The sequence below is a fragment of the Anarhichas minor genome, unplaced genomic scaffold, assembly GCF_050575085.1.
Source record: "Anarhichas minor isolate MPS153535 unplaced genomic scaffold, ASM5057508v1 ptg000051l, whole genome shotgun sequence".
NCBI lineage: Eukaryota > Metazoa > Chordata > Actinopteri > Perciformes > Anarhichadidae > Anarhichas > Anarhichas minor.
The window spans coordinates 3,600,449-3,616,924 of record NW_027466497.1 but is presented as its reverse complement, the minus strand read 5'-3'; the positions used below and the strand labels follow the sequence as shown (position 1 = coordinate 3,616,924).

At 42.1% G+C, this 16,476-nt stretch overlaps 2 protein-coding genes across 2 annotated transcripts; one reads left to right on the top strand and one right to left on the bottom strand.

Moving 5' to 3' along the window:
* Positions 1–7,908: 7,908 nt before the first annotated feature.
* On the bottom strand, positions 7,909–10,377 carry oxsm (3-oxoacyl-ACP synthase, mitochondrial). The gene is made up of 3 exons (XM_076112854.1): positions 10,284–10,377; positions 9,155–10,202; positions 7,909–8,507 (listed from the first exon to the last, which is right to left on the bottom strand). The coding sequence occupies exons 2-3, from the start codon at positions 10,144–10,146 to the stop codon at positions 8,105–8,107; spliced, it is 1,395 nt and encodes a 464-aa protein (XP_075968969.1). The 5' UTR covers positions 10,147–10,202; positions 10,284–10,377; the 3' UTR covers positions 7,909–8,104.
* A 226-nt stretch (positions 10,378–10,603) lies between these two features.
* ngly1 (N-glycanase 1) lies at positions 10,604–16,328 on the top strand. Its single transcript, XM_076112857.1, has 12 exons — positions 10,604–10,770; positions 11,086–11,200; positions 11,339–11,578; positions 11,953–12,115; positions 12,223–12,442; positions 12,692–12,813; positions 13,178–13,323; positions 13,783–13,893; positions 13,991–14,176; positions 14,322–14,507; positions 15,367–15,544; positions 15,635–16,328. The coding sequence occupies exons 1-12, from the start codon at positions 10,670–10,672 to the stop codon at positions 15,808–15,810; spliced, it is 1,944 nt and encodes a 647-aa protein (XP_075968972.1). The 5' UTR covers positions 10,604–10,669; the 3' UTR covers positions 15,811–16,328.
* The last annotated feature ends 148 nt before the right edge of the window (positions 16,329–16,476 follow it).

Below are 16,476 nucleotides of genomic sequence, written 5' to 3'. Positions count from 1 at the left end.
GCAATATTTAACCTGCATGTCACGGACACATCACTGGACGTTGCTATTTTTTAAATGTAGCATAAAATGAAGCAACTTGCTGGAAACCAGTCAAGATAATGTATGAAGGCTTGTGGCGCTTGTCCTTGCGTGTTTTTTTTTACCACACTCTTGTCAGCTCTGGCTTGATACCAATGCACTTGACAGTCCAGTCTGAAACGGCCGCTAGTAGCATTAATGCTAATCAAGACAAACCACGAAGGTATCTCTACAGGTGGAGAGAAACGAACTGTGTCCAACATTATTGATTACCATTAAAAGCACTCATAACAAACTCATTACAGATTTAATAGGCATTATTGATTGGTCGTACAAGATTATGAAAAGAGGCTCTGCACACCTGCTTGATTATGTTTTCTCTCTGAAAACCTTTGAGCGTAATAACGTGATGCATTTTCCATTAAAAGTAATACGCAGCTGCATCGAGCTGTCACCGAGCCCCAAACTGATGCCAAACACACGTCAAACTAGTCACCAAAGTATTGATCACAGAGCCTGACGAAACGCAGTAACAGTGTGAGCTGTCTTTGCTCGTTCAGTGTAAAGCTATCCAGCACCTTGCACCTCCCTCTGCTACAAATGTAACTCGACAGGCTGGTTATTCATAGCTATAGGAAAAATAATGCGTGCAATTCGTACATATCCCACAAAATTAAATCGTATGTAATCCAGGTGGTCATGAAGCCCACGCTGGGCAGGCAGGATGGCTGGTGGATGACTCACACAATAACTGTCACCCAGGAGACCGTTGTTTGTGAAACGAGATTTATTCGTGACGTAACTGGCGTGCTTCAGTAACAACTGCCACCAAGTCAACGAGAAACCTTGCTTCTGTAATCCATGTCGAGCAACTTCATTTCCTCGGCTAGATAAACAAAGACTGCAGAAAGGGAAAGTAACAGTGGGCCGATGGATGAAAGATCCTTACACAGTGCACTGCACTCTCATATTTATTGTACTGTTTATTTAATTAGGAGGTCTCATTTAGACTATATCTCTTATGTTTTGAGCAATTTCATGTTAGAACTATTTTTCTTTCAACCACTGTTCCTACATGAAACTGCTCACAAGGTCTGTGGATTATCAAAGATATAAAGCAAAATACGGATATTTTTAAGTTTGGGGTGACCTGTCACTTTAATTGTCAGACCTGTAGTCTTCAGACCCAACTGATGCTGACTCAAGTGACTGGAGGACATTTATCAGACTTCACATCGCTCCCTCTGGAGACACAAAAGACTTAAAACTACTTTTTTTCCCCCCACATATGTACTCCCTAACACCTGGAAACACACTTTTGATGTGTCAAATTGGTGGAGGTCACCTTTAAGTCCATGTAAATGCACTGAGTGTTAAGTGCCTATAACTGGCCTGTGGAGAATACCGAACACCTGCCACAGAAAGTGGGGATGGGGGGGGGGGGGGGGGGGGGGGGGATATACTATGTTCCCCTCATGTGTCTTCTATAGGTCGGTTTGTGTAAGTGCCTCAAAGACTTTTTGTGCCCAATGATGATCCTTTTATTTATTAACATACTAACAAGGACCATGTGCAATTACTTGTCTGATGATGACATAATAGTGATTTCTAAATATGTAACTTTGGTCCAACAGAACTGGTTCTGATGCTTAGAAACAGAGAGAACACAACAAACACTCATCACACTAGTCTGAAATATCAGCCTCACACTTTACTTTTCACAGAACGGCGTCTCTTCAAGTGAAGTGATTTCACAAAGTGCTGTCCCGCTCCTCACACAGCATTTTCAGCATTGCAGCCCTCACACCCTGCTGCGCTTAGACACCGACGGCGATGTCACATGAGACGTTTAAAGTGTGTGAGTGTTCAGGGCTTCGGTGCTGTTAAAACAAACTCAGCTCCGTTTGCTCGCTTAGTCCGGTTCGTTTGGGCTGGTGTGAAAGCTGTCAATCGAACCCTGGTGCGGCCCAAACAACTGAATCGAGACTGCCTGAAAAGTGTGGGTGTCGGTCTACTTCCAAGCAGACTGTGGTTCAGTTTGTTTGAGGTGTGAAAGCAAATTAACCAAACACAGTATTTACTGATAGCAGCTACGTGAACCAAAACAAAGTTGCGGGCTGAACAGCTAAACAATGAGCTGACTCTATTTTGACTCTTTGCAGTCTGCAGATTTCTTCGTTTATCATGTAAGATGTCTTGATAAATAGTCAAAAGGCATTGCAGAGGTGAATTTTATGTGTGGGAATTTAAAATTATGAGCAATCAGAGTAGTGCGAATGTTAAACTAGACTTTTCACACAAAACCTGAGAGCTGGAGGAATGGCAGTCGCTGTGATCTTCCATAGAATTCTAATGAATGTGAATTCACATTAATGCCTTTGGTGAAGTTTGTGTTCTTGTCTGTTGATTCCTCTACGGTAGAAAAAAAACATTCACCAGAGAGAAAGTTTGTAGATGGGTTTGAATAAAAAACAAAGTGATAATTACAGGCGTGGAGTCAGTTATTACTACAGCTTTGTGAAGAGATCATTAGCATTTGAAAGAAGCTGATTAATTATACCGTACGCGTGTCAATCAGCAATCACTTCTCCACTACCAGCAATTAATTTAAAACAAGAGCTAAAGAGAAGATAGATAGTATGAGAGAGACACCGGCGCAATAAAATACTTTGTCTGTATTCACCTTCAAGGACAAACTGATGCAACAACATTCAACAAAGACATGTGTGGCACCATCCTTGACCTCTCCCGTATGCACTGACCCACTCTTTTAGTGATGTGACACTCAGGAACAACAACAGCATTATTAGTCAAATGGGCCTTCTTGGATATTTCATCCTCTCACCAATATCATCAACACACAAATGCTCCTTCTATCTGTGTAACGCAGTGCCGGTTCTTGGTCTAAACGCTCAGTGAGACAGTTTATATTCGAAGAAACCAGAATCGACGTCAGATTTCACCGGGACGAGACGTGTTTGATTCTTTGGGGAAAGGTCAGCAGCAGTGTGAAGTAACATGAGGCTGGTAATGAATCAACGGAAACATAGTTCCCAACCGTTCAGGGGTGTGACCCTCAACTCGTGACTCATTGTCAACAGCTACACTCGTGTGCGCTTCATTTTTAAAACCCTGAAGAATAAGTAAACAGAAAAAATATATAATTTCATGTCACATAATTTTGTTCTTGTTAACCCTCGTCTTAGCAACACATTTTCAAGGAATAATGTACAGATGAAGAATAAATTACTGTCAGAAACAACCATAAAAATGTATTTTTATATCCTCTCAAAACGCTATCAGCTATGTAATCAATGTCATCTGAAAGAAATATAAATATAAAAAAGGGTATTATTATTTAAGCAAAGTTACAATTAATTTGCATACTGTGTTGAAACAAAAATAGACAGACATGCGAGAACCTGTCTCCTTCAAAATGACTGACAGACGCCAAACCCCCTGATAGTGTGACACTTTAAATTAGGAGGAGCCATAGCAAACATGACCTCAATAAAGAGTTCCATCTATTAAAAATGCATAGGTAAGGAATTGAGGATTTTTTATTTATTTTATTTTTTATATATTTAAAATGTTCAATGCAAGGCATGTAGTTTGTGTTAAATACTGTTTGTTTGTGCAACAATCCTTGTCTAAGGTACTTCATGTACAATGAGATTCATGTGACAAAGTCAATAAAAAGTTGATCACAAAAACAATTCCTATGCAGAACTGGTCTCGGGTCAATACATTGATATTGAAAAAAAGCACTGATTAAAACAGAAAACAATGATATGAAGTCATTGGGAAGAGAAGGAGACCCCAGGTGGCTGAATTAAAGTTAATCATCTCATGACCACTCAGACGACCCTTAACTAATCGGATAAGTATACATTCAATTGCACTATAATGTGTTTAAAAAAGAGTATTACTGCAACATCCTGAGTCCATTTGATCGGCTAAAAAATCCAAAGCATTCCACAACTGAACAAAAGGCCAAGACATTGGATCTGCATAATGACCACAGCAGAGGAATGAAGGCCATCCAGTGGGAGAGAGAGAGAGAGAGAGCCAGAGAGCGAGAGAGAGAGCGAGAGAGAGACACAGAGACACAGAGAGAGAGAGACAGAGAGCGAGAGAGAGAGAGACACAGAGACACAGAGACACAGAGACAGAGACAGAGACAGAGACACAGAGAGAGACACAGAGAAAGAGAGACAGAGAGAGAGAGGTCTAATTTTAGAACCTGGTGATAAACTGTGCTCCATGTGGGACAGGGTGATATCAAAGGGAATGCATGCTGACTCTGTTGCCATGGCGATCATAATTCAGCTTGGATGTCTCCTTAATTAGGAGGCAGGGATGTAAAAAAAGAAGAGAAGAAGAAGAAGGAATAACATGAACGAAAGAAAGTCATCATTACGGCAACAGGAATCAATAGTTCCTGCCCAGCTTCGGCACTATTGATATGGAGTTTAGTGGAATGGGTACACTTAGCTCTCTCAGAGTACGCAGGGCAGGGGAGGAAACATGCATCATCATCATCATCATGATGCAGTGCTGCTGCAAAATCATCGTCCTCCAGTCTGTGCGTGTCATGCTGTAATATTTTTTTTGCCATAAATGTCCATTCACTATTATTTAAAGGTTGAAAACCTCGTGCATGTAACGGTACAGTGGTTATAATTTATTCCATAATGTAACGAATCAATGGAGCATGTTAGCTCTCGCTGCAATGATGCAGAGTCACAAACTGCTGAATAACACCGACTCACGCACAGTGCATCAGGGTAAGAAACCAGAGCTGGACAGAGAGTGATGTACGAGACCCGAGGCCAAAATATTCCCCATGAAGATGCCGGGCTTTCCTTTCTTACGCGAACAAAAAAAAAAGAAGCTTTGTTGCAACTCATTCATCTATGTCAGATTATTTCAAATTAAAAAATGGATGAATAATTGATTTATTCATTAGCTGGATGTGACATCCAGAGGAGCTAATACAACGTAATCTCTAAAAATGGGTCTGGAACGACATTCCCCAGTACAGTGATTCATCATCTGGGTCCGGCTTTACATCATGCTACTAAATTCAGTCGGGACAGTACAATTACTCATCAAGTGAAATGTAGAGAAAAATATCCAAGCTTGCCACAGACAGATCAGGAGGCGAAGGTTTCAGTGTGAAACTTCATGCACTACTTATATAGGCATCAAAACAGAGAGACAGTGTGAGCAAATTGAAGGTATATTTAATATATAAGGAGCATGATTAAAATAAATCCATGCAACATCTATGTTTATTTCATCCCCTGGCTGCAGGATCTTAAGATGTTGGTTTTAGTTAGTTGGTTTGTGGATCAGTCCATTTGGTCCAAATCAGGATATTTCCACTACTGTCCTTATTACCACAACATTCGGATGGATATTCATGGTCCCCAGAAGATGAATCATGATGATTTGGTAACCCTTTGACCTTTTAATGTAACAAGTCAAATATTTTACAGGCTCAAAACACCTTTGTTTCCATGACTGGCTATCTGTTCAACTGTTAGGCTTGTTCCAAGGCTTTGGCTGCGGACATTCATGGTACCCAGAGGATGAATCCAATGTTTCTTGAAGCACCACCATCAAGTTTGCGGTACTTTGATTAATTATAACTTATTTATAACTTTGGGAGTTTGGGAATAAGTAATATCAACTAACAGAATCATGGGTGGATTATGAGACAATGAGCCCCTTTGCACAGACATGCAAAAGACCCCATCACCTCTCCTAGGAGCAAGCCACAGACTTAAAAGGTGTTTAGCCTGTTTTTGTTGTAGTGTAGTGTGTCTTTGTTGTCGTTTTGTGACTCTTTGAGGTTGTTTTTCCCCTTTTTGTAGTGATTTTGTGTGTCTTTGCCAATGTGATCTCACAGAAATACTTGAAATGGCCACGGCCTCTTCAAAAACAATATCCTAAAACCATTTTCTCTCCTACTCTCAGTGGTTTAGGGATGAGGAAGGGTTGGTAGGATGAACATATTTGGGTATATGCATAATAGAACTGGGATAATTGTTTATGAATTGTGAAATAAATAGTAAGTTAATTGCTTGAGGAAGTAGGAGCATTTTGCACATGTAATATATATTTACGTTGTTTTCTATATTCTTTATTATAATTTGTATATTAAGAGTTTGCTACATGTTTAACGTTCTTTTTATTTGTTATTTTAGTTTTTACTTGTTACATGTTCAAAATAATTAAATTAAATACATAAAATGTGAGATTTGTCTTTAATTTTATGACTTAAATCACTCTCACAGCGCCCGAAATCGTCATGGAAAATGTAAACACACATATAGTCTCAATAATGGCCACTCTTTGTCCCTTCATAGACATTATACAGTATGTTTCACCTATAGGATGCCAGACACTAACGATGTTAGTGTTAACCTGGAAACCTGTCCTTTTCCCTTCGGGGATTTCTTTCATTCAACCCTGATATAATGGTACTATTTAACCTCTTTTACCCTCTGCTCGTGTCATCCCTTGCTGTTTTCACAAGTTGTGAATCGCAAAATTAAAATAAAAGGCCGAATCCAAAGGACAACAACACAGAGTCAGAGGTCTTGGTTTTGAAAGTGCCTTCATACGTGATCACAAAAGGCACTACTGTTAGATTGGCCTCCATTAGGATGTTATTAAAGTCGGCTGCACACACCTATAGCACCACTTATTTCCTAATTGCAATAAATTGTCCAAGATTTGAGGCGTCTGGTTTCCTGTTTAAAGAAAACACAGCTTGGATATAGGAAGCTAACAAGAGGCAATTATCATATATTATCTTCCTAATATGATTATTCATATCAACCTCTTAAATTGGATGATTTCCTCTCAATCTAATGGATCTAAAAGCTTTCTGAGTCTCTCTTGCTGCGTCTCTTCAGAGCACTTGGAAAAGCTCTAAGGGATCTCAGAGGAAGACCTCAAGTCAGTTTGTGCTGCTTGTAAATGTGGTGTTTATCTTTCTGTTGCACTAAAGTGTCTGCTGAATGTCTAAAACGCTAAATGCTTTGGAAATGTGCATGAAAGCAACACGCATGACTCGCTGTGAACCAACGCCACCTGCTGGAATACAGAGAACGTCTGTTTCAGAATATAGACTGTTGAGCTCAGTCTATATTCCAGGTCCAATGGTGAAACACTCATTTAACAAAGGTATCGGGAATGGGTCATACTTGTAGGAAGTGGAAGAGTACATTTACTAAAGTACAGAACCTAAGGGCAATTTTGAGGTACTTTTTTTATAGGCTTCAACTCCACTGGGAAATAATGTACTTTTGACTCCACTACATTTCTTTGACAGCTACTGTTACTAGTTACTTTTCAGATTAAGATTCTACATTAAAAAAAATATATATATATTTTATAAAATACAACATATAGTTGAAGATATTAAACAAGTGGTTCTCAACCTTTTTTGCTTGTGTGGTTATAAAACAATTATTGGAATCGCTGACCAGAAAATAAATAAGCAACTATTTCTATTTTGAAAATCAAATAATTATAAAAGTAATGAAAGAAAAGTTCAAGATTTTCTGCTTTGCTTTATATAATTGTAAATTAAATATGTTTAGGCAGTTGGTCAGACAGAGGAAGTGTAACCTGTGGATTTAGGAAATTATACCGAGCATTTTTAACTATTCCTTTAATAATGTATAATCCACACCTTAATCTGTAAATCCGTTGGCCACTGAGCGGCTTCATTGGAGCCTTGCTCCACGGCACCTCGGTAGTGGTAATGAGTGAGAAACAAGGGTGGATTGGTTACTTTCCACACCCAGATTGATCCTTCCAGTCACAAGCCTGCAAATATTGACAATAATATTGTGGAGCAGAGAAACACACGAGCCAGATCCATAACACAGTTTACTCACATTTTTAAATTTGAACATTTTCATGAAACATTTAAATGTCATTGACATTTTCCTTAAATCAGTTCATAAGAACACACAAACAACTAGTAGTTCTTATCAATTCTACAGAAAGATATCCCATCAGTGAAACTCTACCAGTTGTAAAGAATACACAATAAAGACTTGTGTCATCAGATGCTGGTGAGACACAGTGAGGCGTTGGTGCCGCCAAATCCAAATGAGTTTGTGAGGGCGACCCGCCGGCCCTGAACACGCCATGGCTGCGCAGTGCGGGGGACGTAGTTCAGGTCGAACTCCGGCTCGGTCCGGTCCAGGTTGAGGGTCGGGGGCAGGACTCCGTGGTAGCAGGCCAAAGCGGTGAACGCCGCCTCCAGGGCCCCCGCGGCCCCGAGCAGGTGTCCGGTGGCTCCCTTGGTGGAGGAGACGGCCAGGTTGTCAACTCTTTGCTGGAAGAGCCTCTTGATGGCGGCGTTTTCGGCCGCATCGCCCAAAGGCGTCGACGTGGCGTGAGCGTTCACGTACGTCACGTCTGCCGGTGAGACGCCGGCGTCTCTGAGGGCTGCAGACATGCATCTGTAAAGACAGTGGACAAAGTTGAAACTACGAATGAAATGACTATGTGTAATGTGAAAGGCATCTCTTGTAGTGACAAACCAAAACGAAATACCACCCAACTGAACAGGATTTATTGTTACAGCCAGGTTTATTTTACGTAATTGGAAAAGCCCACATACAGACTACTGCTTTTGAAAATGTGGTTTTATAATAATGCCCCATGTATAACTAGCCAAATCTGGTGTTGGAGTGCAACATCTCTTGGGGTACTATGTTTGATTGCCAGGGTTGTTTATTTTAATAACTGTCCACTGTGGTGTTTTTTCCTGTCTTTTTCCCTCCTTGAAATTGTACGGTGTCCAATACAAAACACATTTGTACAATGTTACACATAATGAACAAAAACTTAAATGACAAAAGAAAAGCAGCAGCAAAGCAACAAGTATTGGAGGAAAAAGTGAAAAAAGTACACATGCATGACTGCATTCCTATTCTGTTAATCATCTTGTGTGACCCTTTGCGTTATCAATGACCCCGATCCCCAGGCTGCGAACCACATAAGTGACACTAGTTTTGTGGCATAAAATATTTGAGAATATTAAATGCAAGCACAAAAGGTTGTCTCTTGCGTGCTTGAACAAACAAAGTAAACTAAAAAGAGTCACCTGAACGCTCCATCTCCATCTGCAGTGGGTGCAGTGATGTGGCTGGCATCGCCAGAGAGTCCATAACCCAGGATCTCTGCGTAGATCCTGGCTCCTCTCTTCACCGCGTGGTCCAGCTCCTCCAGGAGGAGCACCGCCGCTCCTTCGCCCATCACAAAGCCCTCTCGCTCTGGGTGAAAGGGCCTTGACGCCTGCGTGGGGTCGTCGTTCCATTTGGTGGCGAGGGCGTGTGCCCTGGCAAAGCCGGCTACTGACAGAGGCCCCACACAGGACTCTGTTCCCCCTGTGACCATTGCATCTGCATCCCCGTGGGCAATGAACCTGGCGGCATCACCTATGGCATGTGCACCTGTGGCGCACGCTGTGGACACTGCATGGTTGGGACCCTTCAGTTTGTGTCTGATACTTATGTGTCCGGCAGCCATGTTGACAAGGATGCGAGGCACGAAGAAGGGACTGACTTTTTTGTAGCCCTTTTCTTGGAAGGCGACGGCGGTGCGAGCGATTTCATCCAATGACACCATGCCCATGCCAACCGCCACCCCAGTGTTGACTTGTTCCTCTGGGGTTTTGGGGTGCCATCCTGAGTCCTCCAGGGCCAACCGAGCAGCTCCGAGGGCCATCACAGTGGCGGGAGACATGCTGCTGATCTCCCCACGAGAGGCAAACATCTCATCCTTAAACTCTCCTTGGTCATTTCCTCTGGGCACCAGTGCCGCCACTCGACAGGGAACAGATCTGTACTCCTCTGAGTGAAGGGCAACAATCCCACTCTGACCTTTAATGAGGCGGCCCCAGGTGAGGGCAGTCCCTGTGCCCAGAGGACACACTAACCCTATGCCAGTTATGACAACCCTCCTCTTGTGCTTTCCAGAGCTGCAGCGTCTGGGGTCTTGGTTTGGACAAACACAGACGGTCTTTTGAAGAAGTGCCCTTATGTTATGTGGCCTCAGCTGGAGTTTAGTCCAACAGGATAGTGATAGAGCAGACATGCTGCTGTATCTGTCAAGTTTCACACAGCTTGCTTGCAGCTTTGGTGAATCCCCCTCTTAATAACAGAAGAATAAATGTACAAAATCAAAGTTTAAACGTGCTTACAGACGCAACTGGACTTAAGTGTGTTACTTACCCGGCCGAGCACCGCTTCAAAGTTAGCTGTCAATTCTTATTGCATTCGTAAAGCGAGAAAATCTATCTTTGAATCACTCCGTAGCGATTCTTAGGTAGCAATTTTGAATGCCGGATTTGTTTAACACGTAAATATCACATTTTAAAATATAATCAAACCAACAGAGACGGAAACAGATGATTATATGTCATGAAACACAATTCATGGTCAAATAAAATAAACGTTATCTACATTATTTAAAGCTTCAAACACGTATTCAGGCGCTGATGGGTCAGCTAAAAACAGGACCCGAAACATCTACTAGCCAAAATTGCTACTTTAGCTTTAAGGCTAGCCCTGATACTCTAAAGGGAAAGGACTTTTTAGTTTGTTCAGGAAATACCAGTATGGCTTTGTCACCAGCAGTGACGACACTAGGTGAAAATCCAAACGAAGTCTTTCTAGACGTTGCGAAGTTGTTACTCACATACGCGGATAACATTTTAAGGTAAGGTTTGTGAATTTAGCAAGGCAATACAACAGCGGTGTGTTGGCTTTCTGTGCATTACAAATGAAGTAAGGTTTGTTAATATAGTGTCAACGGCCGGTAGAGCTAACTTAGCTGTAACGTTACTTGTACAATAAACAACACAAGTGAATCTAGTGAGACCAATTTCATGATTTGTGTGTATATTCCTCATTCATGAACACATACCTCATTGGTTTGTATATATGTGTCTTTCTGCCTGAGAGGAACAAACTATATTTTCTGAAAGGCCTCGAGAACAGCTGTACTTCCTCATATTATGTCATCTTCCAACAGGTATCCCAATGAGGAAAAGTACAGGTCAATCCGCATAGGCAACCCCACATTCTTCACCAAGCTGTTGCCCATCAAAGGTGCGGTGGAATGCCTTTTTGAGATGGGATTTGAGGAGGTAATTAATTAAGTAACTGCCAGGTGGCTGCTGTAATGAGTTAAAGACGTTGTACCACTTGCTTCATTGGTCTAGTTGTTCGTCTCTCATTTGCCCAACTGTGAGTAAATCGTATGACCTCTTGCACCTCCTTTTCAGGCTGAAACACACCTGGTGCTTCCCAATTCTGCATCCGTGGAACAGCTGAAGCTCATCAGGGACTCTATAGCAGCAGAGAGGGATCAGAGACAGCGTGGAGGACAGCCTGTCCAACCTACTGCTCAGACTGTCGCACCCTTGGCCTCCGCCTCAGTCTCACCCTCATCCTCAGCACCAGAGAGCTCCGCTGCTGCCTCCAGCCAGCCAGTTATACCACCTCCATCGCAGCCTTCATCCTTGGTAAAGATGTGCTCTTCCCCGGTTTAAATGGCAGGAACTGTGATTGAACATATCTGAAGTGTTACGCTGTAATATTACTGTAGCAGAGTCACAGGGAGCCTGAAGACACTGCAAAATAATATGCTCTTCATTAACGTGGTTGGAATATTCTCCATTTTTTATGTTGAAATTGGTATTTCCGCTTCAAATATGCTCATCGGTGGTTACAGTGATTATCATTAAATAAACAAGATTTAGGGTTTTAAATTAGGGAACTTCAACGTAACTTCTTAATGTGTTGCCACTCTTTAATATTAATACTGTTTTATTATTTTAGGATATTTGGGTGTAGGTTGTTGCAGTTGTGTAATCTGGATGTTTTTTTGTCTTGTCAGGAGAACAGTATGAGCTTTTTTCTGACCCTCCAGTCAAACTTCCAACACGTGATGCTTTATGAAAACCTTGAGCTGCAGCAGAAAGCCAGGAGCCACATCCCTCACCAGCAGCTCTCCTCTGCTGCTGAACACAAGCTGAAGGAGGCGAAAGAGGCGGATCCAGGTGAAGTCCCCTTAGTCACTCAAAATAATCAGTTGTATATATGGATTGTAATGTACGTATTAAACAGTGATTCAAAGGGACCCTCTGATTTGCTTTCCTCTGTGCAGAATGTAAACTTGGAATGGAAGACTTCCTGGTGCTGGAGTTGCTCAGATGGTTCAAACAGGACTTCTTCTCCTGGGTGGACTGCCTGCCCTGCAGCCAATGCAAAGGTCAGACCCAGAACACCACGGCCCTCAGTCCCACCCCCGATGACATCCGCTGGGGAGCCCAGCGAGTGGAGAACCACTACTGTCAGAGCTGCCAGCTCTCCACCAGATTCCCCAGGTCTGTGTGTGGTTAGTTCTTACTACTCTCATAAAGGAATTTAAGATCAGCTTTTGAGGTAATATTCAAATTAGGATTAAGTTGCAAAAAGAGGTAGGCAGGTTTTTACTGCTTTTATTTTGTTTTTTAAATGGTATGGAACATTTTTCCTGCAAACAGTTATAAAGACTATGAATGAACTTGACCACAAAACATATGGAGAATAATGAACGCTTTGATTGCTTGTTTTCTCTCTGTTGTTAATACCAGGTACAACAACCCTGAGAAGCTTCTTGAAACCAGGAGGGGGCGCTGTGGGGAGTGGGCTAACTGTTTCACTCTGTGCTGCAGAGCCCTTGGCCTTGAGGCCAGATATATCTGGGACAGCACGGGTACGATTTTCCTTGGTCTTTAGTGATAGTGAACTGGATATCTTTAGGTTGAACTGTTGCTCGAAAAGTAATCAACTGATTCATCAATAATGGAAATAGCCAGTTTACAAGCTAAATGGAAACCAATAGTTGACCTGTTCACAAGGTCTAGAATGAGCTAACTCTGCCTTCAAGAATAGATTCGGTGAAACACTGAAACCAATTATTTTACCATTGAAATAGTACACATTTAAGATATTTAATACTAATTGTATTGCACACTTGAGTTTCATATATTAGGAACATGTCGTCACATTTTTACTACATCACAAAATGTAGTATGAGAGGCTCATTGACATGAGTTTGGTTCTCCGTGATGTTTCAGACCATGTGTGGACAGAGATCTACTCGGTCTCTCAGCGTCGCTGGCTGCACTGTGACTCGTGTGAGAATGGCTGTGATAATCCTCTCCTGTACGAGGTTGGCTGGGGGAAGAAACTGGCCTACGTTCTGGCTTTCTCCAAGGACCAGGTCAGACAAATGCATATTATCACTGCTTCTACTACAACTGTTAGTACTAATCAGTCGTTAAAATCTAAAGCGGTGTCAATCCAGTTTTATTTTCACTTTAGATTTTGGTCTTATTTCTGGGGGTTAGTTTAAAAAATTGCCAACAATTTTTTTTTTTTATGATTATATGTCATGCAGATGGTAATTACAGAATTCCTGTATGATGGTGTTTTCTTTTATGGATTGTTTTGAGTCTGGACATAAAACACTGCGGCTGTTCTGATGCTCGGTGTGAATGAAAACGTTGTCATTTGATATTATTTATTTTATTTTATGTGGTAGTTTATTTTCACCTGTAATGCTTAACATTCCCTTTGGGCCAGTAAGCTAAGAGCTGTGCACTGTTTACTGTAGTTTAGGCCTGAACACTCTTCCAGCGGGATCAGACCGTTCATACTTCTGCATGTGTTTGTGATGCAGGTGGTTGATGTGACGTGGAGGTATTCCTGCAAACATCCAGAGGTTCTGTCGAGAAGGACCAGAGTTCAGGAGGCCTGGCTGCTGCACACCATTACTGGACTTAATGTCTCGGTAAAGCTTGACCCTTTTAAACTCCACTTGTAAGACTGACTGTCGCGTTGAGTCTGATAAGTAAGTAAAGCACTTTCCATCTGCTCTGTTACCGAAGAGGCAGCAGACCTTCAGTCCAGACAGGAAGAAGGAGCTGACAGAGAGGCTGCTTGTCGAGCTGGTGGAGTTTATTTCCCCCAAAAAACCAAAACAAGGAGAGCTGGGCGGACGCAACTCTGGCTCTCTGGCCTGGAGGATAGCACGGGGGGAGACCAGAAAGGCTGATGCAGGGACCTCCACACAGGTACAGTTTGTTATACATGGTGTTATAATTGAGCTTACTCCACTCAGCATTATGTATCTAATAATTCATGTCTTTATATGTATTTCAATCAGCCTTTTCTCATCAGCAACATGATCTTTATTGCTGTGTGTGTGTGTTTTCTCAGGCTACAGGTTATGTGTTCACTCCTACTGAGAAAGAGAAGAGCGACCGGTTGCTGCATGTGCGCTACAGTGCCACCAAAGACCAGTACTGTCGAGTGTCCAACAACTCTGAGGTCGTTCAGAGCTGGGATCAGTGTGTGTGGAGGAAGGAGTCGGTGTTCAGGAAGGTGGAAGATGACTGGCAGATGGTACGTTTATTATCGTCTGACTAACAAACCCATGGGTTTTAGTATTCTATGGCTCAGGATAGGACACATTCTTAATGCTTTTGGGGAGTGAAAACTTAAAATGGAAACACTCAACAAAGTACTGTATAAGAAGACCTTCATCATGCATCTTTGGTAAATGTACAATAATAGAGGGAATGTTATATAACTCTCATTTAGTTCTAAACGGCACAGAAAACAGGTTCAGCGATGTTTAACTTAAACACAAGGGTAAGCTATCACTCAGAAAAGGCTACTTTAGAAAAAATGTATAATTTTGCTCCCATAAAGTTTGGGTATTTGTGATCAACAAATTAAAACAAGATTAAGAGAAGAGTCCAGCTAAACTAGCTGCTCTTTGAGGCTGTATTTAGTACTAGCGTAATGCTATCATGGACATGCTAAGTGAAGCTTCCTGTATGGTGCGGTGGGTTCGGGTGGGAGGGGACAGTGGATTAGATATGTGAAACTGTCTGATAGCCTGAAGATAAAAGCCGTCCCTCAGCCTGGATGTCCTGCATTTCACTCCCTCTTCAGCCAAAGGACAGAGGTGTGAAAAGCCTGTGTTGGGGGTGGAGTCTTTAATGATGCTTGCCCTGTTTGACCCATTAGAATGCTAATAGGTGACATTTGCATTTTCAAAGAAGTTGTAGTCATTGTTTGATTTAATCAGAGCGTGTGAGAACCACACCGAGACAAGAGAGGGGGGTTATGTTTAGAGAAGGCACCTTCTGTTTGTCACAGACCAGTCGACCCACCAGCACCAAAACAAGCACTCTGATGATGATGCTTTTGTTTTGATGTTATTTTGAACGTGACCAGATTGTATTTCTTTCTTCAGGTGTACATCACTCGAACAGAAGGCTCCTCTGTGGGGAAAATTAGCTGGAAGTTTGACTTTTCTCCGGCGGGAATGAGGATAAAGTCGGTCTCGATCATGGCCAGTAGTCAGACCTTCCACTCTGGGAAAGTCTGCTGGCACTTGCAGGCGGGCCAGAGTACCACAGAGTTCTCCGGAGGTATGGATATGTAATAGATATTCTGATTGAATACAATGTGCGACGCGATCCCTCCTAATGATTTCCTCTCCTGTGTTTGAACCCCCGCAGACGGGAAGATGCAGTCGTTCCAGAGTCTCTCCGGCTCCTCAGAGTTCATGGTTGTAGCGGCGCTCAGTGGTGGAGAGGAGGAGACGTCATGGCAGCACTCCCAGCTCTTCAGACGAAGCTTGAAGGAGACGGAGGAGTCCTCCTTTGAAATCCTCATCCATTTGGAAGATGCTTAACAGTTGTTTTAAGTCTTTTTCAGTGTCGACCACTCTGGCGAGTTCAGCGCAAACATTTCTGGATGAGTTTTTGTATGACAAATCAGTGCAATATTTAAATGTGTGTCAGACCTCCAGGATGATTGAATATTCATGACCTAATAAAGACATGAATTCTGTACCTATCACAGAGTACAGATGTTGTCACATATTTTAGACATTATTTTTGACTGAAGGCCAAATAACCTTCTGCAACATGAAGTCTAAAATATACATGTAAAGGGTTTTAAACATAAAAAGCCATTGTGAATGTGTCTTTAATTTGTGATAAATGGAGACATTCCACACAGCAAACCCTGGTTGATGCCCTTGTCAGCTTAGTTTGCTCCAGTTCTCCTGCTTTGTGCTCATTAATGTTGGTGAGTGTCATTTAATATTTGGCTATGGCATCTTTACACCGTGTTATGCCAGTTTAAGTGTTGTAAGTGTGGTGGAAAGGGCCGAATGCTAGGTACAGGATAATAAAGATATTTTTTGTAGTCTGGTAGCAATGTGTTCGTTACGTCTAGTTAGTCTTTTGATGATGAAGCTCGGCGTTTTTGCCGCCATCTTGCGTTGGAAAAAAAAGCCCCATGGGCCACTAAATATTGACGTTTCCTATTGGTCGAGGTACCGGCGCTTTTGAAA

What these genes read in the sequence shown, in the direction of transcription:
- ngly1 (XM_076112857.1), top strand. Translation starts at nt 10,670, where the DNA reads ATGGCTTTGTCACCAGCAGTGACGACACTAGGTGAAAATCCAAACGAA. An exon ending in TTGAGATGGGATTTGAGGAG is followed by an intron (nt 11,201 to 11,338) that starts GTAATTAATTAA and finishes CCTCCTTTTCAG; the next exon opens with GCTGAAACACACCTGGTGCT. An exon ending in TGGAAGATGACTGGCAGATG is followed by an intron (nt 14,508 to 15,366) that starts GTACGTTTATTA and finishes TTCTTTCTTCAG; the next exon opens with GTGTACATCACTCGAACAGA.
- oxsm (XM_076112854.1), bottom strand. Translation starts at nt 10,146, where the DNA reads ATGTCTGCTCTATCACTATCCTGTTGGACTAAACTCCAGCTGAGGCCA. An exon ending in GATGGAGATGGAGCGTTCAG is followed by an intron (nt 8,508 to 9,154) that starts GTGACTCTTTTT and finishes CTGTCTTTACAG; the next exon opens with ATGCATGTCTGCAGCCCTCA.